The sequence below is a fragment of the Nilaparvata lugens genome, chromosome 14 (assembly GCF_014356525.2).
Source record: "Nilaparvata lugens isolate BPH chromosome 14, ASM1435652v1, whole genome shotgun sequence".
NCBI lineage: Eukaryota > Metazoa > Arthropoda > Insecta > Hemiptera > Delphacidae > Nilaparvata > Nilaparvata lugens.
In genome coordinates, this window is record NC_052517.1 from 21207525 (window position 1) to 21234704 (window position 27180).

At 34.4% G+C, this 27180-nt stretch overlaps 2 protein-coding genes and 1 non-coding gene across 3 annotated transcripts in view; 1 reads left to right on the forward strand and 2 right to left on the reverse strand.

The window, feature by feature from the left end:
• LOC111050637 (mucin-12) overlaps positions 1–24717 on the reverse strand; it is a 98868-nt gene extending 74151 nt beyond the window's left edge. The window contains 2 exon segments of the mRNA XM_039441072.1: positions 15116–15985; positions 24487–24717. Coding sequence (XP_039297006.1) covers positions 15116–15377 — 262 coding nt within the window. The 5' untranslated portion in view covers positions 15378–15985; positions 24487–24717.
• Positions 18212–18284, reverse strand: Trnav-uac. The gene has a single exon. It is a non-coding gene; the product is annotated as a tRNA-Val (tRNA).
• LOC111054677 (arf-GAP with coiled-coil, ANK repeat and PH domain-containing protein 2) overlaps positions 22854–27180 on the forward strand; it is a 48046-nt gene continuing 43719 nt past the window's right edge. Inside the window, exons 1-3 of the mRNA XM_039441061.1 lie at positions 22854–23393; positions 25256–25313; positions 26892–27124. Coding sequence (XP_039296995.1) covers positions 23263–23393; positions 25256–25313; positions 26892–27124 — 422 coding nt within the window. The 5' untranslated portion in view covers positions 22854–23262. The remainder of the gene's footprint in view (positions 23394–25255; positions 25314–26891; positions 27125–27180) is intronic.

Sequence of the window (27180 nt, forward strand, 5' to 3'; positions counted from 1 at the left end):
GTTGATACTGTATCATATTGTGATTGTTCTTGTTCTATAGTGAGGTCCATATTATAATGGCAGTATTTGATTAACATTGGTGTTGATATCCTAGTCTATCATTCCACAAAGCAGATAGCGAATGTATCAAATCATAGAGTTGTGTATCAAGTTGAGATGATACTGTATCATATTGTGTTGATACTGTATCATGTTGTGGTTTTCTTGTTCTATAGTGAGGTCCACGTTATAATGGCAGTATTTGATTAACATAGGTGTTGCTATCCTTGTCTAGCATTCCACAAAGCAGATAGCGAATGTATCAAATCATAGTGTTGTGTATCAGGTTGAAATGATACTGTATCATATTGTGTTGATACTGTATCATGTTGTGGTTGTTCTTGTTCTATAGTGAGGTTCCACGTTATAATGGCAGTATTTGATTAAAATGGGTCTTGCTATCCTTGTCTATCATCTTCGTATCAACTTTATATTATCTTCCTATCATCTTTGTTTCATCCTTGTATTATCTTCGTATCAAGTTCCTATAGTGTGGTGAAGATAAAGGAGAAGCGGTGTGTGTAGGAGTAGAAGAAGAAGAAGAAGATGAAGAAAAATATGAGGAGGAAGAAGCAGAATAAGAAGTTGAAGAAGAAGATTGTGAGCCAGCTAAAAGACCCAGTATTGGACAAAGTATTGTGTGGAGCATGATTGGTTGATATTTGAATGGAATGCGCATTGAATTGGGATAATATAATATTGTGTTGTATCTACACTAATCGCCCACTAACAACTCATAACCCTACAGTATTGGACAAAGTATTGTGTGGAGCATGATTGGTTGATATTTGGATGGATCAGGCACAGAAATAGTAGCAGAAAAATATTTTTGACAGTTTACAAAGATGTATAGTTCTCAAAACTCACGCCTACCTTTTGTATATGGGAAAGAGCCAACATCTCTCTTCTTCATCATGATCATCATCTTCTTCTTCTTCATCGTCTTTTTCCATCTTTCTTTTCCTTCTACTACTATTTCCACTTCTCCTTGCACCTTCCTTCTTCTTCATCATCATCATTAGCTTCTTCTTCTTCTTTTTTCCGCATCGTCTTCTTTACTCTTTCTTCTCCTTCATCCTCACTTTCTTCTTTCCGCTCAACCTCCTAATCTATCATTCTCACTCACTCCTCCTTCTCATCCATCTACTTTCTATAGTGCGGTCCACGTTATAATGACAGTATTTGATCAACTTCGGTTTTGCTATCCTTGTCTATCTTTCGACAAAGCCGGTGGTACTATCCTTTTCTAGGTCCACAACGGTGCAAATTATGTTTTTGACAGTGTAGAAATATGATTAATTAATGCAGAGAATCGGCATCGCTATTCTTCTATCTTTATTCACTGTCATTATAACGTGGACCTCACTATAGTTAAGAAGATCATATTATTATTTCTCTTTTTTTCGTTGGGGTGAAAACGTTCAAACATCAGCAACCATTATTAAATCGTGGGGTTTGAAATGATCATCCCTGTAGTATACTGGTCATTCGTCAGGTTTTAAACTGGTGATTAGTTATGGACCTTTGTTAACATCCACCTCATTCTTCTTCTTCTTCTTCTTCTTCTTCTTCTTCTTCTCTCTCTTCTTCCTCCCTTTCCGGTGGTTGTAAGCTGTTCAGTTTTGGGGGAAGCAAGGTCGTTCTACGAGATTATGGTAGAAAGACAACATTTTCTACAAACCTTAGATTGAAGTTTTTCTGACATCCTCCTTCTCCTGTCACCCATCGTTTTCTTCTTCCTCCCGCTCCTTCTTATTCTCCTCCTCCTCGTCTTCATATTTTGGAACAAATGACTGAAACTGTCCGGCCCTAGAACGATCACATGACAACCATCCCTCACCCATTCCACCAATATAAACCTTTAAACCATGTTATAGAACGAATTATATATATATATATATATATATATATATATATATATATTAGATTAAATATATATATTATATAAACTCATGTTATTTCAATTATCCACTGCATACTGCTGTATATTACTGGAAGTTGATTACCCTGATCTACTTTCAGCCTACTTCATTTTATTAGATCAATTATTTGATCTTATCTACCTATATAATTATTTTACTTTATCAATTTTCTGTTTTTTTCCTCTTTAATATTCATATTGATTAAAACTTTTACAATATTTCCATTAATAAAAAAATCCTTAGTTTAAATAACGAAATTAACGTTTTGGTAGAGAGTTAGTGGGGAGGATATTTTTAATATTCTTTCCGAAGAATGGACATTGATATGTCCAAAGCTCCGCCAATTTATGTAGATGCATAACAATATGATTATTATCTATAGTTATTATATTACAAATTGCTTTTTCATATCATATACAGTTCAATAATTATTTTCTTAGTCTATATTATGTAAATTCATCTATAATTTTGCTGTATTGTAAGCTATTGTATATAAGTGTATAAGCCAGTATATATTGTAATCTACATGAATAAAATACTCACTCACTCAATCAATCAATCTTCTTCTTCCTTTTCGTCCCATCATGTTCCAGTTTCCATCATCTTTATCTGCATCTCATTCTTACTCTCTTTGCTTTGTTAATCTTTCAGTTGAGTTTGATTGAGATTTGAATCATGACGTCTATTTTCATATTTATGGATATATTTATAATATTATAAATATTTATATCTAACATACAATTAAATTAATTAAGGAAAGAATTGGCTCACACGTAGGGGATAGGAAATTCACGAATGACGCATCATCTCGTCTCAACTACTCAACTGATTAACTTGAAATCCTTCATATAGATTCTTGATTTACCGACAATGGTTAAAGGCCTATTCTAAATTATTGCAGATTTCAGTAGGTCAAGTTTCAGTTTGTCAAGTATTTAATCAGATCTACAAGATTACATTGAAGAACTACAAGACTATTTCCTATTTCGGACTATGTTTTATCCAAATTTAAGAGAGGAATAGCACAAGGTTACCTTTTTTTCTCTCCCTATCATTTTGATAATGTACTTGAATAAAAGATCCTTGCGGATCACTGGTTACCCGCTAATACTCAACAATACTATTTCTACTTCTCCTTCCACCTTCCTTCTTCTTCATCATCATCATTAGCTTCTTCTTCTTTTTTCCACATCGTCTTCTTTTACTCTTTCTTCTCCTTCATCCTCACTTTCTTCTTTCCGCTCAACCTCCTAATCTATCATTCTCACTCACTCCTCCTCCTCCTCCTTCTCATCATCTACTTCCTATAGTGCGGTCCACGTTATAATGACAGTATTATTTGATCAACTTCGGTTTTGCTATCCTTGTCTACCTTTCGACAAAGCCGGTGGTACTATCCTTTTCTAGGTCCACAACGGTGCAAATTATGTTTTTGACAGTGTAGAAATATGATTAATTAATGCAGAGAATCGGCATCGCTATTCTTCTATCTTTATTCACTGTCATTATAACGTGGACCTCACTATAGTTAAGAAGATCATATTATTATTTCTCTTTTTTTCGTTGGGGTGAAAACGTTCAAACATCAGCAACCATTATTAAATCGTGGGGTTTGAAATGATCATCCCTGTAGTATACTGGTCATTCGTCAGGTTTTAAACTGGTGATTAGTTATGGACCTTTGTTAACATCCACCTCATTCTTCTTCTTCTTCTTCTTCTTCTTCTTCTTCTCTCTCTTCTTCCTCCCTTTCCGGTGGTTGTAAGCTGTTCAGTTTTGGGGGAAGCAAGGTCGTTCTACGAGATTATGGTAGAAAGACAACATTTTCTACAAACCTTAGATTGAAGTTTTTCTGACATCCTCCTTCTCCTGTCACCCATCGTTTTCTTCTTCCTCCCGCTCCTTCTTATTCTCCTCCTCCTCGTCTTCATATTTTGGAACAAATGACTGAAACTGTCCGGCCCTAGAACGATCACATGACAACCATCCCTCACCCATTCCACCAATATAAACCTTTAAACCATGTTATAGAACGAATTATATATATATATATATATATATATATATATATATATATATATTATATATATATATATATATTATATAAACTCATGTTATTTCAATTATCCACTGCATACTGCTGTATATTACTGGAAGTTGATTACCCTGATCTACTTTCAGCCTACTTCATTTTATTAGATCAATTATTTGATCTTATCTACCTATATAATTATTTTACTTTATCAATTTTCTGTTTTTTTCCTCTTTAATATTCATATTGATTAAAACTTTTACAATATTTCCATTAATAAAAAAAAATCCTTAGTTTAAATAACGAAATTAACGTTTTGGTAGAGAGTTAGTGGGGAGGATATTTTTAATATTCTTTCCGAAGAATGGACATTGATATGTCCAAAGCTCCGCCAATTTATGTAGATGCATAACAATATGATTATTATCTATAGTTATTATATTACAAATTGCTTGTTTCATATCATATACAGTTCAATAATTATTTTCTTAGTCTATATTATGTAAATTCATCTATAATTTTGCTGTATTGTAAGCTATTGTATATAAGTGTATAAGCCAGTATATATTGTAATCTACATGAATAAAATACTCACTCACTCAATCAATCAATCTTCTTCTTCCTTTTCGTCCCATCATGTTCCAGTTTCCATCATCTTTATCTGCATCTCATTCTTACTCTCTTTGCTTTGTTAATCTTTCAGTTGAGTTTGATTGAGATTTGAATCATGACGTCTATTTTCATATTTATGGATATATTTATAATATTATAAATATTTATATCTAACATACAATTAAATTAATTAAGGAAAGAATTGGCTCATACACGTAGGGGATAGGAAATTCACGAATGACGCATCATCTCGTCTCAACTACTCAACTGATTAACTTGAAATCCTTCATATAGATTCTTGATTTACCGACAATGGTTAAAGGCCTATTCTAAATTATTGCAGATTTCAGTAGGTCAAGTTTCAGTTTGTCAAGTATTTAATCAGATCTACAAGATTACATTGAAGAACTACAAGACTATTTCCTATTTCGGACTATGTTTTATCCAAATTTAAGAGAGGAATAGCACAAGGTTACCTTTTTTTCTCTCCCTATCATTTTGATAATGTACTTGAATAAAAGATCCTTGCGGATCACTGGTTACCCGCTAATACTCAACAATACTATAACTCAAGTTAAGCTGCGTCTACACCAAAGTTATTAACAAAATGTTAATAACTCAATCCTTATAGATTCTATTAGATTGAACGGTACTTGTCAAACACATATGATCATCATGTGTATGATAAGTTATATCAATCTAATAGAATCTATAAGGATTGAGTTATTAATATTGTGTTGTATCTACACTAATCGGCCCACTAACAACTCATAACCCTACAGTATTGGACAAAGTATTGTGTGGAGCATGATTGGTTGATATTTGGATGGAATGCGCACTGAATTGGGATAATATAATATTGTGTTGTATCTACACTAATCGGCCCACTAACAACTCATAACCCTACAGTATTGGACAAAGTATTGTGTGGAGCATGATTGGTTGATATTTGAATGGAATGCGCATTGAATTGGGATAATATAATATTGTGTTGTATCTACACTAATCGGCCCACTAACAACTCATAACCCTACAGTATTGGACAAAGTATTGTGTGGAGCATGATTGGTTGATATTTGGATGGATCAGGCACAGAAATAGTAGCAGAAAAATATTTTTGACAGTTTACAAAGATGTATAGTTCTCAAAACTCACGCCTACCTTTTGTATATGGGAAAGAGCCAACATCTCTCTTCTTCATCATGATCATCATCTTCTTCTTCTTCATCGTCTTTTTCCATCTTTCTTTTCCTTCTACTACTATTTCTACTTCTCCTTCCACCTTCCTTCTTCTTCATCATCATCATTAGCTTCTTCTTCTTTTTTCCACATCGTCTTCTTTTACTCTTTCTTCTCCTTCATCCTCACTTTCTTCTTTCCGCTCAACCTCCTAATCTATCATTCTCACTCACTCCTCCTCCTCCTCCTTCTCATCCATCTACTTCCTATAGTGCGGTCCACGTTATAATGACAGTATTATTTGATCAACTTCGGTTTTGCTATCCTTGTCTACCTTTCGACAAAGCCGGTGGTACTATCCTTTTCTAGGTCCACAACGGTGCAAATTATGTTTTTGACAGTGTAGAAATATGATTAATTAATGCAGAGAATCGGCATCGCTATTCTTCTATCTTTATTCACTGTCATTATAACGTGGACCTCACTATAGTTAAGAAGATCATATTATTATTTCTCTTTTTTTCGTTGGGGTGAAAACGTTCAAACATCAGCAACCATTATTAAATCGTGGGGTTTGAAATGATCATCCCTGTAGTATACTGGTCATTCGTCAGGTTTTAAACTGGTGATTAGTTATGGACCTTTGTTAACATCCACCTCATTCTTCTTCTTCTTCTTCTTCTTCTTCTTCTTCTTCTCTCTCTTCTTCCTCCCTTTCCGGTGGTTGTAAGCTGTTCAGTTTTGGGGGAAGCAAGGTCGTTCTACGAGATTATAAATGGTAGAAAGACAACATTTTCTACAAACCTTAGATTGAAGTTTTTCTGACATCCTCCTTCTCCTGTCACCCATCGTTTTCTTCTTCCTCCCGCTCCTTCTTATTCTCCTCCTCCTCGTCTTCATATTTTGGAACAAATGACTGAAACTGTCCGGCCCTAGAACGATCACATGACAACCATCCCTCACCCATTCCACCAATATAAACCTTTAAACCATGTTATAGAACGAATTATATATATATATATATATATATATATATATATATATATTAGATTAAATATATATATTATATAAACTCATGTTATTTCAATTATCCACTGCATACTGCTGTATATTACTGGAAGTTGATTACCCTGATCTACTTTCAGCCTACTTCATTTTATTAGATCAATTATTTGATCTTATCTACCTATATAATTATTTTACTTTATCAATTTTCTGTTTTTTTCCTCTTTAATATTCATATTGATTAAAACTTTTACAATATTTCCATTAATAAAAAAATCCTTAGTTTAAATAACGAAATTAACGTTTTGGTAGAGAGTTAGTGGGGAGGATATTTTTAATATTCTTTCCGAAGAATGGACATTGATATGTCCAAAGCTCCGCCAATTTATGTAGATGCATAACAATATGATTATTATCTATAGTTATTATATTACAAATTGCTTTTTCATATCATATACAGTTCAATAATTATTTTCTTAGTCTATATTATGTAAATTCATCTATAATTTTGCTGTATTGTAAGCTATTGTATATAAGTGTATAAGCCAGTATATATGTAATCTACATGAATAAAATACTCACTCACTCAATCAATCAATCTTCTTCTTCCTTTTCGTCCCATCATGTTCCAGTTTCCATCATCTTTATCTGCATCTCATTCTTTCTCCCTTTGCTTTGTTAATCTTTCAGTTGAGTTTGATTGAGATTTGAATCATGACGTCTATTTTCATATTTATGGATATATTTATAATATTATAAATATTTATATCTAACATACAATTAAATTAATTAAGGAAAGAATTGGCTCATACACGTAGGGGATAGGAAATTCACGAATGACGCATCATCTCGTCTCAACTACTCAACTGATTAACTTGAAATCCTTCATATAGATTCTTGATTTACCGACAATGGTTAAAGGCCTATTCTAAATTATTGCAGATTTCAGTAGGTCAAGTTTTCAGTTTGTCAAGTATTTAATCAGATCTACAAGATTACATTGAAGAACTACAAGACTATTTCCTATTTCGGACTATGTTTTATCCAAATTTAAGAGAGGAATAGCACAAGGTTACCTTTTTTTCTCTCCCTATCATTTTGATAATGTACTTGAATAAAAGATCCTTGCGGATCACTGGTTACCCGCTAATACTCAACAATACTATAACTCAAGTTAAGCTGCGTCTACACCAAAGTTATTAACAAAATGTTAATAACTCAATCCTTATAGATTCTATTAGATTGAACGGTACTTGTCAAACACATATGATCATCATGTGTATGATAAGTTATATTCAATCTAATAGAATCTATAAGGATTGAGTTATTAACATTTTACTAGTAGTTCTGTGAACAGTAGACCTCACGCAGTATTCTCATCCACAAGTACCTGATTGAAACTATAGACTTTATGGAAATACAGCAATAGATTGGCTTCTCCACACATCTGTGTAATCACTTGTCAGCTGATTTATGATGAATAATTCTATAGTCTGATTTTTACTCTAATATTGGCGTATGAAGGAGGCTCCTTTTTCCTTTTGTACTAGTAGTTCTGTGAACAGTAGACCTCACGCAGTATTATCATCCACAAGTACCTGATTGAAACTATAGACTTTATGGAAATACAGCAATAGATTGGCTTCTCCACACATCTGTGTAATCACTTGTCAGCTGATTTATGATGAATAATTCTATAGTCTGATTTTTACTCTAATATTGGCGTATGAAGGAGGCTCCTTTTTCCTTTTGTACTAGTAGTTCTGTGAACAGTAGACCTCACGCAGTATTATCATCCACAAGTACCTGATTGAAACTATAGACTTTATGGAAATACAGCAATAGACTGGCTTCTCCACACATCTGTGTTATCACTTGTCAGCTGATTTATGATGAATAATTCTATAGTCTGATTTTTACTCTAATATTGGCGTATGGTATGAAGGAGGCTCCTTTTTCCTTTTATATTATCCTTTAAATGCAAAATATCCAAAAAAAACCTTGTAGGGATATATACATCAACGCGCAAATAAAAAAGGAACATACCTGTCAAATTTCATGAAAATCTATTACCGCGTTTCGCCGTAAATGCGCAACATATAAACATTAAAACATTTAAACATTAAGAGAAATGCCAAACCGTCGACGACTTGAATCTTAGACCTCACTATAATATGTGTTCAAAGTTCTGTTACATACATGATCAATTCAGTTCAAACCATAGTTTTGAGTGACTGCATAGAAGAAGTTAGAAGAATTTTCATTATAAAATTTACATTTTTTCCGGACTTAAACTGACATAAACTGGAAAATTATTACTTTTATAAATGGTAAGATTGTGTTTTACTGCTTGTTTTTTACTACATTACAGATATTATGACTTTTTCACGTCCACACCAGTATGAGCTATAAGCTCATCGTTCTCAGAGTTAGAAGTTTAGAACTATTGCAGAACTTCAAGAAGTAGGAAAAGAAGAAGAAGAAGAAGAAGAAGAAGAAGAAGAAGAAGAAGAAGAAGAAGAAGAAGAAGAAGAAGAAGAAGAAGAAGAAGAGAAGAAGAAGAAGTAGATGATGATGATGATGATGACGAAGAAGAAGACGAAGAAGGAGAAGAAGAAGGAGAAGAAGAAGGAGAAGAGGAAGAATGAGAAGAAGAAGAAGAAGAAGAAGAAGAAGAAGAAGAAGAAGAAGATGACGACGAAGAAGAAGATGATGAAGGAAAATGGGAAGAAAAAGATGATTACAAATTAAGAAACAGTGGGATATCAGTGGTAAAGGAAGAAGAAGAAGAAGAAGAAGAAGAAGAAGGAGAAAAAAATAGAGAAGATGAACGAGAAGGATGTGATGAAAGAAGAAGAAGATGATGAAGGAGAATGGGAAGAAAAAGAGGATTAAAAATTAAGAAAAAGTGGGATATCAGTGGTAGAGGAACAAGAAGAAGAAGGAGGAGAAAACAATGGAGAAAATGAACGAGAAGGATGTGAAGGAAGAAGAAGAAGAAGAAGAAGAAGAAGAAGAGGAAGAAGAAGATGATGATGATGATGAAGGAAAATGGGAAGAAAAAGAGGATTAAAAATTAAGAAAAAGTGGGATATCAGTGGTAGAGGAACAAGAAGAAGAAGGAGGAGAAAACAATAGAGAAAATGAACGAGAAGGATGTGATGGAAGAAGAAGAAGACGAAGAGGCAGAAGAAGAAGATGATGATGATGTTGATGACGAAGAAGAAAGTTCAAGGGTAACCGGTGATATTTAACTGAAATTAAACAGTTGATTATTTCAGTTCCTCGAGGCGATTCATCTTCAACAATATTCAGAGTTCATTTCATACTTCAATATAACCACTGATTGTACCTACAGTGACGTCCACGTTATAATGGCAGTATTTGATTAACACTGGTGTTGCTATCCTTGCCTATCATTCCACAAAGCAGATAGCGAATGTATCAAATCATAGTGTTGTGTATCAAGGTGAGATGATACTGTATCATATTATGTTGATACTGTATCATGTTGTGGTTGTTCTTGTTCTATAGTGAGGTCCACGTTAAAATGACAGTATTTGATTAACATTGGTGTTGCTATCCTTGTTTATCATTCCACAAAGCAGATAGCGAATGTATCGAATCATAGTGTTGTGTATCAAGTTGAGATGATACTGTATCATATTATGTTGATACTGTATCAGTGGTTGTTCTTGTTCTATAGAGAGGTCCACGTTATAATGGAAGTATTTGATTACGGTATCATTGGTGTTGCTATCCTTGTCTATCATTCCACAAAGCAGATAGCGCTATCCTTGTCCACCTCCGCAATGTTCCCACATCGTACCACAACAATGTAGATATTTAATTAGTTAACAAAATATTCGTTCTCAAATTACGAAAATTTATCATTTTATCATTGAAAAACGATGTTCCTCGAAGCATATAATTAAATTGATTATTTTCAACAAGAATTAACAGTTAATCTTTTACACCAGATACAATCGTATCAGCTGTTCTCTATCGAAGACAGTGGCAAGATTCAAGATTCGTTTGCAAACCATCGGCAACGTTGTTCTCCTATCTTTCTCCACTGCCATTATAACGCGGACCTCATTGAAGAAAATAACCACTGATTGTGTCTGAATACAGTAAGAATAATCCACCAGCTTGTTATGTTGTCTTATTAAATTATTAATTCTCTTTCATCACTATCATCTTGTTTTATATCCTGTTAGCAAGGACTTCTACTACTTCTTCCTCTTCTTCTTCTTCTCCTATCAATTCTTCTTCTTATCCTTACACTGCTTCTTCTCCTTCATCGTCTACTTCTTATTCTTCTAACAACTCCACTCCTTCTTCTCATTTCATTTATTCTTCTTCTTCTTCTCCTTCTCCTATCAATTCTGCTTCTTCTCCTTCATCGTCTACTTCTTATTCTTCTAACAACTCCACTTCATCTTCTCCTTTCAATTCTTCCTCTTCTTCTTCTTCTTCTTCTTCCTTAGTTGCTATCCAGAATCCAATTCAATCATACCATATCCCTATGGCATTCAAAATGTATCATCCTTTCCCAATTTTCTACTTCGTACAATCTATTATAAACATTTCCTGAGTGTTAAACCCGAATTGTTAGCTATATTGTCAGTTGTTATAAATAAATTAGTGTATAAGCCAGCAGTTTAAATTATAAGCTCCATAAAAACAAATTTCACGATGAATGATCTCAGGTTATCATGTGCCTACTTTCAACATTTCTTGAGAAATTGAGCTGTTCAAGGAAGTGTGTATCATTTCACAAGGATTTACAGGGAATGTGTATCATTTCACAAGGATACACAGGGAGTGTGTATCATTTCCCAAGGAGTGTGTATCATTTCAGAGGGAGTGTGTATCATTTCCCAAGGAGTGTGTATCATTTCACAGGGAGTGTGTATCATTTTACAGGGAGTGTGTATCATTTCAGAGGGAGTATGTATCATTTCACAGGGAGTGTGTATCATTTCCCAAAAAGTGTGTATCATTTCACAAGGAGTGTGTATCATTTCACAAGGATTTACAGGGAATGTGTATCATTTCACAAGGATACACAGGGAGTGTGTATCATTTCACAGGGAGTGTGTATCATTTCCCAAGGAGTGTATATCATTTCAGAGGGAGTGTGTATCATTTCAGAGGGAGTATGTATCATTTCACAGGGAGTGTGTATCATTTCCCAAGGAGTGTGTATCATTTCAGAGGGAGTATGTATCATTTCACAGGGAGTGTGTATCATTTCCCAAGGAGTGTGTATCATTTCTGACGTGAATCAATTGCCAATAGTAACATAGCCTTATGTTTATCAGTGTTTCAAACGTAAAATAATAGGTTAGGTGGTATGGTTTCTGATTTTATATGGCAATATGCTGGTATTATTTGAAGTATATCATTAAAATACATAATAATGTATCAACTGGACTTGGTCTAAACTTTCTGAAAGCAACAAAATCTTGAGGAAATGAGATCTCAACCAACTGAATTCAAATATATGATACTGTATCAACTGGACTTTCTGAAAGCAAAAGAAACTTGAAGAAATAAGATTTCAACCAACTGAGACTCTGTCACCCGGCTGATTTGTGATTAATAGTAAATAAGTGATATAAAGTTATATAATAGTGAGTAGGTTTTTGATTTTGTATTCAAATTTTTCAAATAAGTGCAATATTTTAAAAGTTTTTTATTTATTGTGATACATTCTGTTCATTTAGAGTATAACATCAACATTCGAAATTTCCAATTCATTATTCCTGGACCGAAAATCAAGTGACGGAGCAGTGTGTGATTACATAACCTAAACTTTTGTACAACATTAGCATTTTATCAAAATTTTTGGATAGAAATAGTACAGGCTTAGCCTAGTTTTTCCTCCAATGTCATAATTGTATTGTGCCGAGCACTCTCTTCAATTCAGGCCTATTCCAAGTTATAATAGTAAATTTAATACGCAATAGACTAGAGCCATTTTGTAAGTGAGTTAGCGAAATAAATATTTTCTCTCTCTATTATGAACGGCCATGACTTCGAGTTTCCCATGATAGATATTTAAAATTGTGGCTCCGAGTCGTCGAGGAATGTAGATTATGGAATTATATCTAAAACTTAGCCTTCCTGGCGCGACATAAAGTGCGATAAGTTGGAAAACAGCAAGCAATGAAATTATAACAACTACCGATTTTGCAGTTACTATTTGGTCCAAAGGCTCTAGAAGCCACGCGACGATTGGTCAAATTGATTCCGTTCGCCCAATAGGAGACCTGTTTCTAAATACAGTAGTGGGGATTCCCCAGTCGAGAGACCAGATTACGTTTCGGAGCACACTTTGCTAGGAGCACTACGAGAGTAAAGATGTAGTCACTATGTTTCCCCTTTTTGGGCAAGTTTACAAGTATTTCATTAGTTAATGTAGGAGCTAGCTTTATTTTTATTAATGTTGAAATTTTCTAGTAGTGCCATGTCCTGAAAAGTTTAATTGTGTTTCTTCTTCATGTACGAATAATTGTTCCTTCAAATAACCGCTAAGGTACGTAAAATAAGGTTAAAATATAATTTAGGGAATTTAATTGATTGAAACTTCCATAAGAGTATGGTATTAACAAAGCCTGTTATTTTTCAAGTTAATAATATTGATTGAGAATAATCCTTTTGATTTTATTTGTGATGGAAGGTAATTATAAATTTTTTTCTAAAGAAGTATAGAAAGTTTTAAGTTACGTTACATTTGAGTTATTGTTTCTGGAGATATATTATCGTAGAGTATTGCTGAAAGTCAGGAAGATAGCCTTTAAATTGGAATGAAATTTTTAAGATTATGTTCATATTGAGTTTATGACATTTTATAATTTATATTTTTCAGACTCTGTTTTCTTATGTCATTAAGGCTTTCGAATTATTTAGTAAATTTTATGATAGAAATCTTAATAGACGAAGAAGAAAGTTTTCTTTCCAGGAAATTAATATTAATGAATGTTCAAATTTTAATACAATTTAAAATATTTTTCTGACTGTGTTTTCTCATGGCGTTAAGGCTTTTAACTGAACGCTAATTTATTAAATTATAACAGAACTTTTGAATTATTTGTGAAGAAAGATCCATTAATTCTGATACAAAGAATCAGTAGTTTAAAGGTAAAAATCTATGTAATATGAGGATTCAAATAGAATGAGAGAATTTAATTAATTGTAATCAATAGATAACTCCTGTTTTAGATTTTGATGAATAATTGTAGAAAGAGTTAGAAATTAATGCTGTAATACGTATATTTACAGCGGTTCATGTGTGTCCCCAAACCAACTTCTTGTACTACCACCCCTTTGGTTCCGCAACTTTATGTAACACCGCTTCAAGACACCCGTTCAGACGACAGGTCTTGGGACGTAAGAGGACGTCGCCGTCAAGCCAAATTCAACCGGTAAAAGCTCACCGCCAAAAACAAGGTACTGTAACCCCGACGATAAAGCAACGTACAGACCAACGAAAGTGCAGTGTAGTGAAACAAAGGTTCATTCGAGAATGTCAATCAAAAGTGGGGATTCAAAATTATTATGATATGGGTTATATGGGTTACTATCGACGAAACTTGGGTTCAACGGGCTTTTCTTTCTTGAGTAATTCCATGTTGAAATGAACTTGTTATTTGATGACTGATATTGTTTGGTTTTGTGACGTATTGCTATCTAATCGGGGATAGTAATGCGCCCCCGAATCAGATGAAGAATGTCACCAAAGTAACATGAAATTGTTGTTTCTGTTGTTCGATTTTAGTTGCCAATGTTTATTGAAGCTGTTTGTATTTTTCAATTATTTCAAATTGTAGTGTTATTCTATACTATAAAACTATTAAATCAGGCATGGCAAGATTAATTGAAGTTTTCTTGACTCTAGCCCGTTCACCTGCATGAATTAGGTATAGACTCAGGTATTTTCTAGATGTGTCGGCCTATTTCTAAATTCTAAATTTTATTCAAAATTATCTTTTTTATCATCTTTTAAAAGGAAAGGCACAGTATCATGATTATAGTGTTTCATATGATAAATGGATAAATAAAATAAATAAAGTAAATATTGACATAAGTGAATGTCGCCTGTTTATGTCGTTGTAACATCATTTGTTTGCTCTTGTTTTCACCTGGATTGTATAATATGTATGTAAATGAATAAATAAAAAATATGAATTGGATGGGATGTCATTTCATTTTCAAGTGAAGTGACTGTAACAAGAGATTGATTAATACACAGAAACAAAACAATTTTAAGAGTAAAATATTGGAATAAATTGATGAATTTATGTAAAGTTGAACTCACCAACAGCATAAAGTCCAATCCAATCATCAGCTGTGACCACATGCTGCTCAGGAAGACACCAGACCACCTTGAACCAGGCCGCAATTCCTCCATGATCCCTGAACACACATCCCCTCAACTTCACACTCAGAAACCCCAACCACTGCCCTTCATTCACATAATCACTTCTGCCACCATTTTGGGCACTCATGTCACAAGTCACACTCATCCCCTCCAGCAAATGTGCACCCTGGAACATCTTCTCCTTACTAAGGTCCACCATTCCCGAGGGACAGCAGCAGGCACCGTCTTCACCCTGACAGTTTGCTGCAGAATGGCCATTTTGCAGAAAATTCCCTGCCGATGGTAAACCTGATGCTTCCACCAAATCTGACCCTGGGATCTGATCAACCCCGCTCAGGTCCACCCTTCTGGAGGGACAGCACCATCCGGCCACCTCACCGGCATCTACATCAGGCACCTGTTGATCTTGGAGGTCAAACTCCTCCTGATGTCGCAGCTGGTTCCTGACCAGCCGGACACTGTCTTCTTCCTCTTTTTTCTCTTCCCCACCAGCCACTGTCGGTGTCCCCCCATTGTCCAGCACTTCACACCCTTCTCCAACCCTTCCCCCTGCCTCTTCACCTCCTTGACCTTCCACGTCTCCAGAATTATTGAATGTGATGTGACTACCGCCAATCTTGCTTCCACTTATCTCCAACTTCTTTCTGTTGCCTTCTGCTATGTGATACTTTCAACTACAACTTCTAAGCTTCTTGCAACTATCACAAGCTCTCACATGTCTTGTTTATAGACTCCAGCTACAAGAGATTTTTATAGAGGTTTCACTGGCTTTGAAGAATTTTTGTGTTGGTGATGATGATGAGGTTTCTGCAACAGACAATAGATAATAATTATTATTAGTTTTGACATTTTTATTCCATAATATGTGATGGGTCACAGGTAAGAGGAGGAAGTATATTTCACAATGTAGTATTCTATTGCACAATATTTTAAAATGTTTATTTTGAGGTTGAGGATAACTAGAAGGAGATGATTGATTGAGTACTTTACTTATGTAGATTACAATATATACTGGCTTATACCATAGCTTACAATAAAGCAACGTTTTAGATGAATTTAGATAACATAAACTAAGAAAATAATTATTGAACTGTATAATGATATGATTCAAAGCAATTTGGAATAACTATACAAGATAATATTGTAATACTGGCTTATACCATAGCTTACAATAAAGCGAAGTTTTAGATGAATTTACATAACATAAACTAAGAAAATAATAATTGAAATGTATAATGATTCAAAGCAATTTGAAATAACTATACAAGATAATATTGTAATGCATGTACATAAATTGGCAGAGCTTTGTACATATCAATGTCCATTCTTCGGAAAGAATATTAAAAATATCCTTCCCACTAACTCTCTACCAAAGAGATGAAGAGAGAAAGAGAGGAAAGAGTACCTATATGTGAGTACAGTGATAACAGCCACAGTAAAACACAATACAGTATCACTGTAACACAATATCAAGTGTGATATACAGAGATCTATAAAGATCTATAAATAAGTGAACAATAAAGGAGCATGGCACACTTTATCCGTTCATATTCTAATGCACAATCGCTTTTCTAAGCGAATGCACCCTGATATTGATCTTGTTCACCCTTTTAATGGAGTACGAGGAGGAGAAGGGAGAAAAAAGGATGAAGAGGAGGACAGGGAGAGGTAAAAGGATGAGAAGAAAAACATGAAGAATGGTGAAAGGTTCAAGGAGAAGAAGAACAGAAGAACGGTATGGGGAGAGAAGAAGGAGGAGGAGGTGGAGGAGGAGGAGGTGGAAGAGGAAGAGAAGAAGGAGAAGAGCAGAAGAGGGGGGGGAAAAGGATGAGAAGAAAAACATGTAGAATGGGAAAGGTTCAAGGAGAAGAAGAACAGAAGAACGGTATGGGGAGAGAAGAAGGAGGAGGAGGTGGAAGAGGAAGAGAAGAAGGAGAAGAGCAGAAGAGGAGGGGGAACAGGATGAGAAGAATAACATGAAGAATGGTGAAAGGTTCAAGGAGAAGAATAGGAGAAGGTAATGGGGAGATCAGAAGAAGGAGGAGGAAGAGGAGGAGGAAGAGAAGAAGTAGGAAGAGGAGAAGTGGGAGGGGAGAAGGATGATGAAGAAAGAAGAAAGTTTAAGGAGAAGGAGAATAGAAGAAGGGTATAGGGAGAGGAATAGGGAGATGAGGAGGAGGAACAGAAAAATGAGGAGGAGAGGTAGGAGGAGAAGGAGAAAGATGAGAAAAAAGCAAGGGGGGTGAAGAAAGTTATCAGATATTGAGTTTAAAGCTCAGAAGAGCCTGAATAATGATTGGAAAAATGAGAGATTCTGAGATTTTATTGAAAGGAAAGAGGAAAAGAAGAAGAGGAAGCGGAGGAGGAGGAGGTGAGAGTAGATGCGAGGAGGAGGAGCCGGATAGGGATCATGAGGAGGTGGAGGAGGAGGAGGAGGAGGAGGAGGAGGAGGAGGAGGAGGAGGAGGAGGAGGATGAAAAAAGATTGAAATGGAAGTGGCTTTCTAAAGGGGTGAGTGCTTAATTTGGATTGAAGCCAGAAGCCAATAAAAGTTCAAGACCAGCTTCTAAGTAAAAAGTAAATTCGTATGGCTTTTGTTGGTGGGGAGTCCCTTGCGGGAAGGTCCCACCGCCTGAATATATAATTTAAGCCGTCAATGGGCCTTACGACTGTCATACTTCAGCCGGGACCGACAGTTTAACGTGCCCATCCGATAACACGGGACCAGCTTCTAAATTGAAGGCTTCAAAATTACAGAATCTCAATCGAAAATATTCACGTGAATCAATATTATTTTCCATAAATACAGAACTGATAACAAAAACAATTTTCCAGCAACAAATAAATTAATAAAATTCATTTTTATAGAATCACCAGTACCCTTTATTCGTGTCTCCAAAATTAAATAACAAAATTAGAGTTACTAAATTGTAGAACCCCGGTAATTGATGCTAATTTAATTAATATTCAACAAACTGGGCTATTTATCATGATTTTTTGCCGAGAAGTGATTTTTCAAAGTGCAAAAAAATTTGATTCCGGCCAGGATCGAACTGGCGACCTTCTGCGTGTAAAGCAGATGTGATAACCACTACACCACGGAACCGTACTGACAACGCCTTCTAGAATTTCAGTTAATAAATTTCTATGTAGTAAACTTATATTCTGATAAGCAAATACACTGTTTCTAATAAGACGTAACGATAGCTGAGGACTAGACTTGGATGGGTGATCGCGAAAAAAGAGTACGAGTACGGTACCTGATCTGAAAATATTTAAAAAAAAGGCTTCACCGAGCTTTGTGGAACCGGACATAAATGTAATCCTTTATTTATTACTACTGAAATAATGCTTGAATACGTTTCTCTATTTAATATATTCAATCAGGAATTATACACTTATAATGAGGTCCACGTTATAACGGGAATATTTGATTAACATTGGTGTTGCTATCCTTGTCTATCATTCCACAAAGCAGACAGCGAATGTATCAAATCATAGTGTTGTGTATCAAGTTGAGATGATACTGTATCATATTGTGTTGATACTGTATCATGTTTTGGTTGTTCTTGTTCTATAGTGAGGTCCACGTTATAATGGCAGTAGCCTATTTGATTAACATTGGTGTTGCTATCCTTGTCTATCATTCGACAAAGCAGATAGCCCTATCCTCTTTTAGCTCCGCAACGTTGCCAGATCCTTTTTTAACAATGTGGAAATATATAGAATAATTGACAAAATATTTAATCTCAATAATTATGAAAATTTATTATTTAATCAAAGAAATATATTTTCTTGGCGAATGGAATATTATTGAATATTTCAATCAAAAATAAACCGTTGATATTACATGAGATATAACGGTATCAGCTATCCTCTATAGAAGATAGAGAACTGGCAACGCTGCTCTCCTATCTTTCTACACTGCCATTATAACGTGGACCTCACTAAAGTAAAGAAAACTAGTATCTTTTTTCTATGACGTAGTAAGCTACTACAAGAAAAATTATTCTCAAGTTGAGGTCAAAATAATAGAAAATACCTCAATTATACCCTAAATATACCTTAAACTCAACTGACACTTAGGCGACTCAGGTGGAGAAGAGACTGGACTCTAGTGGAGAGCATGTGTTTCCAAATGGTGACGTCGCGGAGACTAGAATCGACTGGTCTAAGTGTCACCATTTGGAAACACATGGTCTCCACTAGAGTCCAGTCTCTTCTCCACCTGAGTCGCCTAAGTGTCAGTTGAGCCTTAATAATACCTAAATATCTCCAGGATTGTGAAAGGAGACAAAACTATTGCCAAGTCTAAATATTGTCAAAATTCCTGTATCTCTGAAGGTGCGTACAGATTTACGATATAATCAGCTGATTGAAAGTGAATTGCTCATGTTCGCGGCGCGTAAATCTGTACGCACCTTAAAATAACTATAAGCCGGAAAACATAGTATATGAATAATACTCTATAAGTGGAAAGTCAATGAATCATTCTCTTAGCAATTTTCGTGATAAGATAAACAGGCTTAAGTGACATAAAACAGTGCTACAAGGCCATATACATTGTGCAACGTTTGGTCGTCAAGAGGGCATGCCACTTATCCCACTTGCAATATGGCAAAATACGTTGTAAGTTGAAAGCGAAAAGGCACATAAGTTGCAAAGCAACACCTTGCAATGAGGCAAATATAACAACTTTAATATTACGAGACTCATTACAAACTGTGAGCATTATTATTATTTATATAATAACATATATAAGTTATAATGGCAGTGTTTGATTAGCAATGGTAGGCTATTGCTATCCTTGTCTATCATTCCAGAAAACATATAACGAATGTATCAAATCATGAGTTGTGTATCAAGTTGAGATGATACTGTATCATATTGTGTTGATAATGTATCATGTGGTTGTTCAAGTTCTATAGTGGGTTCCACGTTATAATGGCAGTGTTTGATAGGCAATGGTATTGCTATCCTTGTCTATCATTCCACAAAACAGATAGCGAATGTATCAAATCATAGTGTTGTGTATCAAGTTGAGATGATACTGTATCATATTGTATTGATACTGTATCATGTGGTTGTTCTTGTTCTATAGTGAGGTCCACGTTATAATGGCAATATTTGATTAACATTGGTGTTGCTATCCTTGTCTATCATTCCAAAAAGCAGATAGAAAATGTATCACATCTTAGTGTTGTGTATCAAGTTGAGATGATACTGTATCAAATTGGTTTGATACTGTATCATGTGGTTGTTCTTGTTCTAAAGTGAGGTCCACGTTATAATGGCAGTGTTTGATTAGCAATGGTATTGCTATCCTTGTCTATCATTCCAAAAAGCAGATAGCGAATGTATCAAATCATAGTGTTGTGTATCAAGTTGAGATGATACTGTGTCATATTAGTTTGATACTGTATCATGTTGTGGTTGTTCTTGTTCTATAGTGAGGTCCACGTTATAATGGCAGTGTTTGATTAGCAATGGTATTGCTATCCTTGTCTATCATTTCAAAAAGCAGATAGCGAATGTATCATATCATAGTGTTGTGTATCAAGTTGAGATGATACTGTGTCATATTAGTTTGATACTGTATCATGTTGTGGTTGTTCTAGTTCTATAGTGAGGTCCACGTTATAATGGCAGTGTTTGATTAGCAATGGTATTGCTATCCTTGTCTATCATTCCAGAAAACAGATAACGGATGTATCGAATCATGAGTTGTGTATCAAGTTGAGATGATACTGTATCATATTGTGTTGATAATGTATCATGTGGTTGTTCTTGTTCTAAAGTGAGGTCCACGTTATAATGGCAGTGGAGAAAGATAGGAGAACAACGTTGCCGAACCTCTGTCTGTCAATGCCTTCTATAGACGGTAGCTGATACAGGTTTATTAATGTAATATTAACTGTTCATTCTCGTTTAAAATTATCAATTATATTTTATTAAGCAAGAAATTATATTTTTCAATAATTTAATAATAAATTTTCATGATTAAGATGAAATATTTTGTTAATTAATTATTAATTCAACATTGTAAAAAAACGATCTGGCAACAGAGCAAAGCGAGAAAGAGATAGCGCTATCCGCTTTGTTGAATGATAGACAAGGATAGCAATACCAATGTTAATCAAACACTGCCATTATAACGTGGACCTCACTTTAGAACAAGAACAACCACATGATACAGTATCAAACCAATTTGATACAGTATCATCTCAACTTGATACACAACACTAAGATGTGATACATTTTCTATCTGCTTTTTGGAATGATAGACAAGGATAGCAACACCTATGTTAATCAAATATTGCCATTATAACGTGGACCTCACTTTAGAACAAGAACAACCACATGATACATTATCAACACAATATGATACAGTATCATCTCAACTTGATACACACACTATGATTTGATACATTCGCTAACTTCTTTGTCGAATCATGGACAAGGATAGCAATACCATTGCTAATCAAACACTGCCATTATAACGTGGACCTCACTATAGAACAAGAACAACCACATGATACATTATCAACACAATATGATACAGTATCATCTCAACTTGATACACAACACTATGATTTGATACATTCGCTATCTGTTTTCTGGAATGATAGACAAGGATAGCAATACCATTGCTAATCAAACACTGCCATTATAACGTGGACCTCACTATAGAACAAGAACAACCACAACATGATACAGTATCAAACTAATATGCCACAGTATAATCTCAACTTGATACATAACACTATGATATGATACATTCGCTATCTGCTTTTTGGAATGATAGACAAGGATATAGTGAGGTCCACGTTATAATGACAGTATTTGATCAACTTTGGTTCTGCTATCCTTGTCTATTATTCGACAAAGCCGGTGGTACTATCCTTTTCTAGGTCCACAACGATGCCAATTGTTTTTTACAGTGTAGAAATATAATTAAATATAATTAATTAATGCAGAGAATCGGCATCGCTATTCTTCTATCTTTATTTACTGCCATTATAACGTGGACCTCACTATAGAACAAGAACAACCACAACATGATACAGTATCAAACTAATATGACACAGTATCATATCAACTTGATACACAACACTATGATTTGATACATTCGCTATCTGTTTTCTGGAATGATAGACAAGGATAGCAATACCATTGCCAATCAAATACTGCCATTATAACGTGGACCTCACTATAGAACAAGAACAACCTCAACATGATACAGTATCAAACTAATATGACACAGTATCATCTCAACTTGATACACAACACTATGATATGATACATTATCTTCCTGCTTTTTGAAATGATAGACAAGGATAGCAATACCATTGCCAATCAAACACTGCCATTACAACGTGGACCTCACTATAGAAGATAAGAGTATGACAAACCACTCAAAAATATAGATATAGAATAACCAATAAAATATATAGATATAGAATACCACTGGAAAAATATAGAGATATAAAATACCAATAACCAATATAGAACACAGGTGTGTACCGTATCTACTGTTCTACTTTAATGACGTCTAGCAAAAAAATATGATAACAATATATGCCTATATAGTAGAATTCACTTGAAACTGTGTGGATAGGTTGCAAATGTAAAGCATTATGTGTTATCTCTATAAGAAATACTGAAAGTTTGGAATGAATATCGCCGAAATATTTGTTCAGTTTTTATTGGAGGGGAGAATCATCAGCGTTCCTTATTATTTTAATAAGTTATAGTATCGGTAGCAGAGTGAAACGTTTCAAATTAAAATTGTTGTAACTTTTGGAACAGTGTAGAATAAAATAGTGTACATTCCGAGAATGGGCTATACAAGGTTAACAGTGTTGAAACGTTATCAGTGTTATGAGTGAAATATTTTGAAGGAAACTTAAATGAATTCAACAGGTTGATAAGGTGTTGAAGTTTTGAGGTTATGTTGAGTGAAACGTGTTTTAACATAGGTACAATTATTGGTCTAAAAATAGTGTCATAAAGGAAAATGAAGTGAATAAGGAAGTGATAGGCGAAAGAAAAAATTGATAAAATAAAAATAGGAGACACAAAAAATGGAATCATCTAGAAGACGAAGTAAATGTTTTCAACGGAGGAAATATTCAAATTTGAAAAATTTAACGAAACGAATGTCTCTACCAGCCGACTTTAAAAACGAAATCTACATTGACCAAAACCCCAAGATGTAAGTAAAAAACTGATATTAAAATTATTAAGTCAGCTTAAAATTGTAAAAGATAATTATTTGTTATGACATTGATGATCCATTCCATGGCTCGATTGCACAGAAGCCTGTTAAATTTTAAACGTAATTAAATTCTACGAGAACCTATCACAGAAAACTTCATCCATAAGCCCTTCTCTGATTGGTTATCGTGACATTCAATCATGATTAAAATTTAACAGGCTTTTGTGCAACCGGATTCAACTTATTTTTACAACAAGTTCAAATCTTTTAATGATTGAGGGAGAGAAAAATAATTTTATATTTGGCAACAGTGTGGACTGTGGAGATAGAGATAAGGATGGAGCTATCTGTTTTGTCTAATGACAGACAAGGATAGCAACACCAATGTTATTCAGGTGTTGCCTTTATTATGAGAATCCCAATATAAAGATAAATGTTGCTTGACAAATTAACATGGAATAAAAATGTAATGATTCATTACAAACTGCAATGTTACTCACAATTTTTATATAAGAGAAATAATATTCATTATTCATATTTTCAATAAGTCAATAATTTACAAGTACTCGTAAGTTAATTAATGATGAAAAATAAGCCTAATTGTGAATTATTACTATGAATAATACTGATCGTGAAATTACAAAGGATGAGAAAGACAAATTTGAAGATTACAAATTTACTTTTACAGTTAGTTTTCACATGATTCATATTATTCATTTTATAAACATAATTACATTCTTCAAAACGGCCATGTAATTATTTACGAGTTATTTATAAAGTTGTAAAGGATTCTATGAAAGGACTTGTTATGAATTAAAACAAGAAGATGGATCTACGTGGGTCCCGAACCACGAAATTCAAAGATGAAACCATGAAACACAATCTTTTCAATCTAGCATCTAACCTAAACTACTCAACCATCTTTATCCAAAGAAATTTCGTCGTAAAATCCTTCCAAAACGATCCAGCAAATAAGCAAAGGTTGATTAACAATTTCCAAACAGATATAGCTTTCAAATTTGTATGATTTCATCATTTTTATGTGAAGAAATCATAAAACAAACCCAATAATTAACCTCAAAAGGCTCACCTCCAGTTTTGTTGTTATTCAGCAATGGTGTTCTAATAACGACTAAGTTTCACTGTATATCCTGAATGGAAATCAATTATAATCACCGTTTGAACGCCGAAATTTGAAACGTTGGTTGAAATGGTTTGACAATACACAATTACAATCAATAATCGAACAAATTTAATTGATTATTCACTAAAAACACCCACACAATACACTGGAGAAATGTGTCAAACTAGAGAATGAAAGGAGACTGGGTTGGAAATTGGAAACTGGAATGCTGGAATTCAGAAGGAAAAGATTCTCCAGAACGGGACAGATAGCGCTACCTAGCAGCGAATTGTGGAACTATTAGGAACTACTACTTCCACAGAGTAAATAAAGTACCTTATCAAGCTGCATTATTCCACATCTTTTTTGAGGTTATGAATTGTGATTTCATGTACTTTAAAATAAATCAATAAAATTCCTGCTGCTCCTATTATTAAAAATATAATAAAATATGTTTTATCTAATCAACTATTAATGAACTATTCCAATAAAGATGTCAATTTATATTTGCACTAATTAAACCAAAGTGCTAGGTACTATTTTTATTTTGCTTCTATACTATTTTTTTTTAAATTAAATTAAAGATTTTCAATTTTTATGCTAATATACTAGGCTAACTGTTTTCACAGTATTTGCAAAATTTAGTTTGTAGACTTAGTTGTGAAACAAAATTTCTCAACAGTAAAATATTGTTTATTCATTACTCATCTCTATTTTGTTGTTGTCTATTTCACAGATCTATGCTAGAGGAACAGGAATCTCAAATAGAACTCCTAGAGCATAAACTAGAAAAGGTAAACTATTTTTGAAATATTTTAATAGTTTATATCTCTAACTCTATTCTTTCTGTTGCACTTCTATTAGTACTCTTTGCCATCTCCTAGAGTACTTCTATGTACCTATTCCTCATCTCGCTCTTGAAGTAATCCGTGGTCACCGTCATGGTCTAGTGGATAAAGTGCTTGCCTTCCAGCAGTTAGGTCCCGGGTTCAAACCCCGATAACAACAAAAGTTTTTGCAAGGTCACTCCCATGTTTATCAGTTGGTCTTTGTCTACTAAAACCCCCTCATTACTTTTCTTCTCTTATCCCCAATATTCTCCTCCTTTTATGCCAATTTCTATTTCTTCTTCTCCTATTCCTCAAACACCTAATCATCATCCTACACTTCCTCTGTCTCCTCAAAAGTTACAAGTCTGTCTTGTAATGGGTCTTGAAAGACCTGGCAATACATTGTCATTTCTGATAAAAAATTAATCAATCAATAAAGTTGTTTTAAAAATTTAAACTAGTAGCTCTGCGAACAGTAGATTTCGCTTATGAATAGCTTACAACTTTCAAACTAATGAGAAGGCCATTAAGAAAGTAGAGCATATTGTGAAGATTTATCCATATCATCTATTATTATCTCCATTGAAAGTGCTAAAGACATCTTATCCAGGGACACCGGACTTATAAATGTCTTTCAAGGAGGTACTTTCATCGTCCCCATATTTACAATATTACACATTTTCTAACAATTGATTAGGCTATAAGAAATAGGTCAACTGACAGAAAAATGGAATATGCAGTAGGCAATTTAGACAATGAATCGTCTCACAGACGATAGTGAGACGGAAAATGATTCTAAATAAGATGGGTTTGTTGGTGACAATGACAGAAGGTTGCTAATAATGTTTTTCATGAAAAGTGGATTCAATGTTATGGAGGCTTGTTATGCCTATGCAGAATGTTTATGCTCACAAGTCGGTTTCCGATCTCATACTTAAACGAGAACAAGAGCTAACTAACTAAGCTGTGATGTCTCCGGCCGGTTTGGTAGGTCTAGAAACTATTCATCTATGAAGCAGGGAAATATCGTGTTGAAAAGGGAAGAAGAAATGGGTGCAATCAAGTGAGAAGTTTTCTTCAATTAATAAATACAATATGATTTGGAGCGGCTCAGACGTTTCAAGGTTCACCGCTGACAACTCTTGTCCTCTATCGATAGTATTCCAACGATACCATTCATTCAATACAGCACATTTTAGAGCGGCACAATTTATATTAAAACCGGAGGTCTTTTCAAAAATCGGTACACATACGTTTCTGCGCCTTGTTTCAAAGAAATTGCATACCAAATTTCATCCAAATCGGACAATAACTGCGACTGTAACTGCGGTACAAAAAAACAAACCTACAAAAGCCAATCCAGTCGAAACTAAGACCTCAGCTTCGCTTCAGTCAATTATTATTACTCTCAAAAATTTATCAATATTCGTTTTTTACAGATTGTATGCCCCTTAGTGCACTATATTCCGGTAAAACCTATGATCAATCTATTGATATTTCAAATAATTACGGTATCTAATAAATTATCGAATATTTTTCCAGGTGCTAAAAGTATGCGGCCAAACGGTGGACTCAGGAAAGACGTACGTTGGAAACCAAAGCCTGTTCGCGAACGCTCTCTGGGATCTGAGCGTGTGTTTCCGACATCAGCCTGACACCATGTCGCGACTCAACAAACTCATTCAGGCCCTCCAAGAGATGAACAAATTCCACACCATGCTGCTCGACCAGGCATCCAGAACTATACTCAAGAATCTCACTGTCTTCGTCAAAGAGTGAGTAATACTATAGTGAGGTCCACGTTATAGTGGCAGTGTTTGATTAACAATGG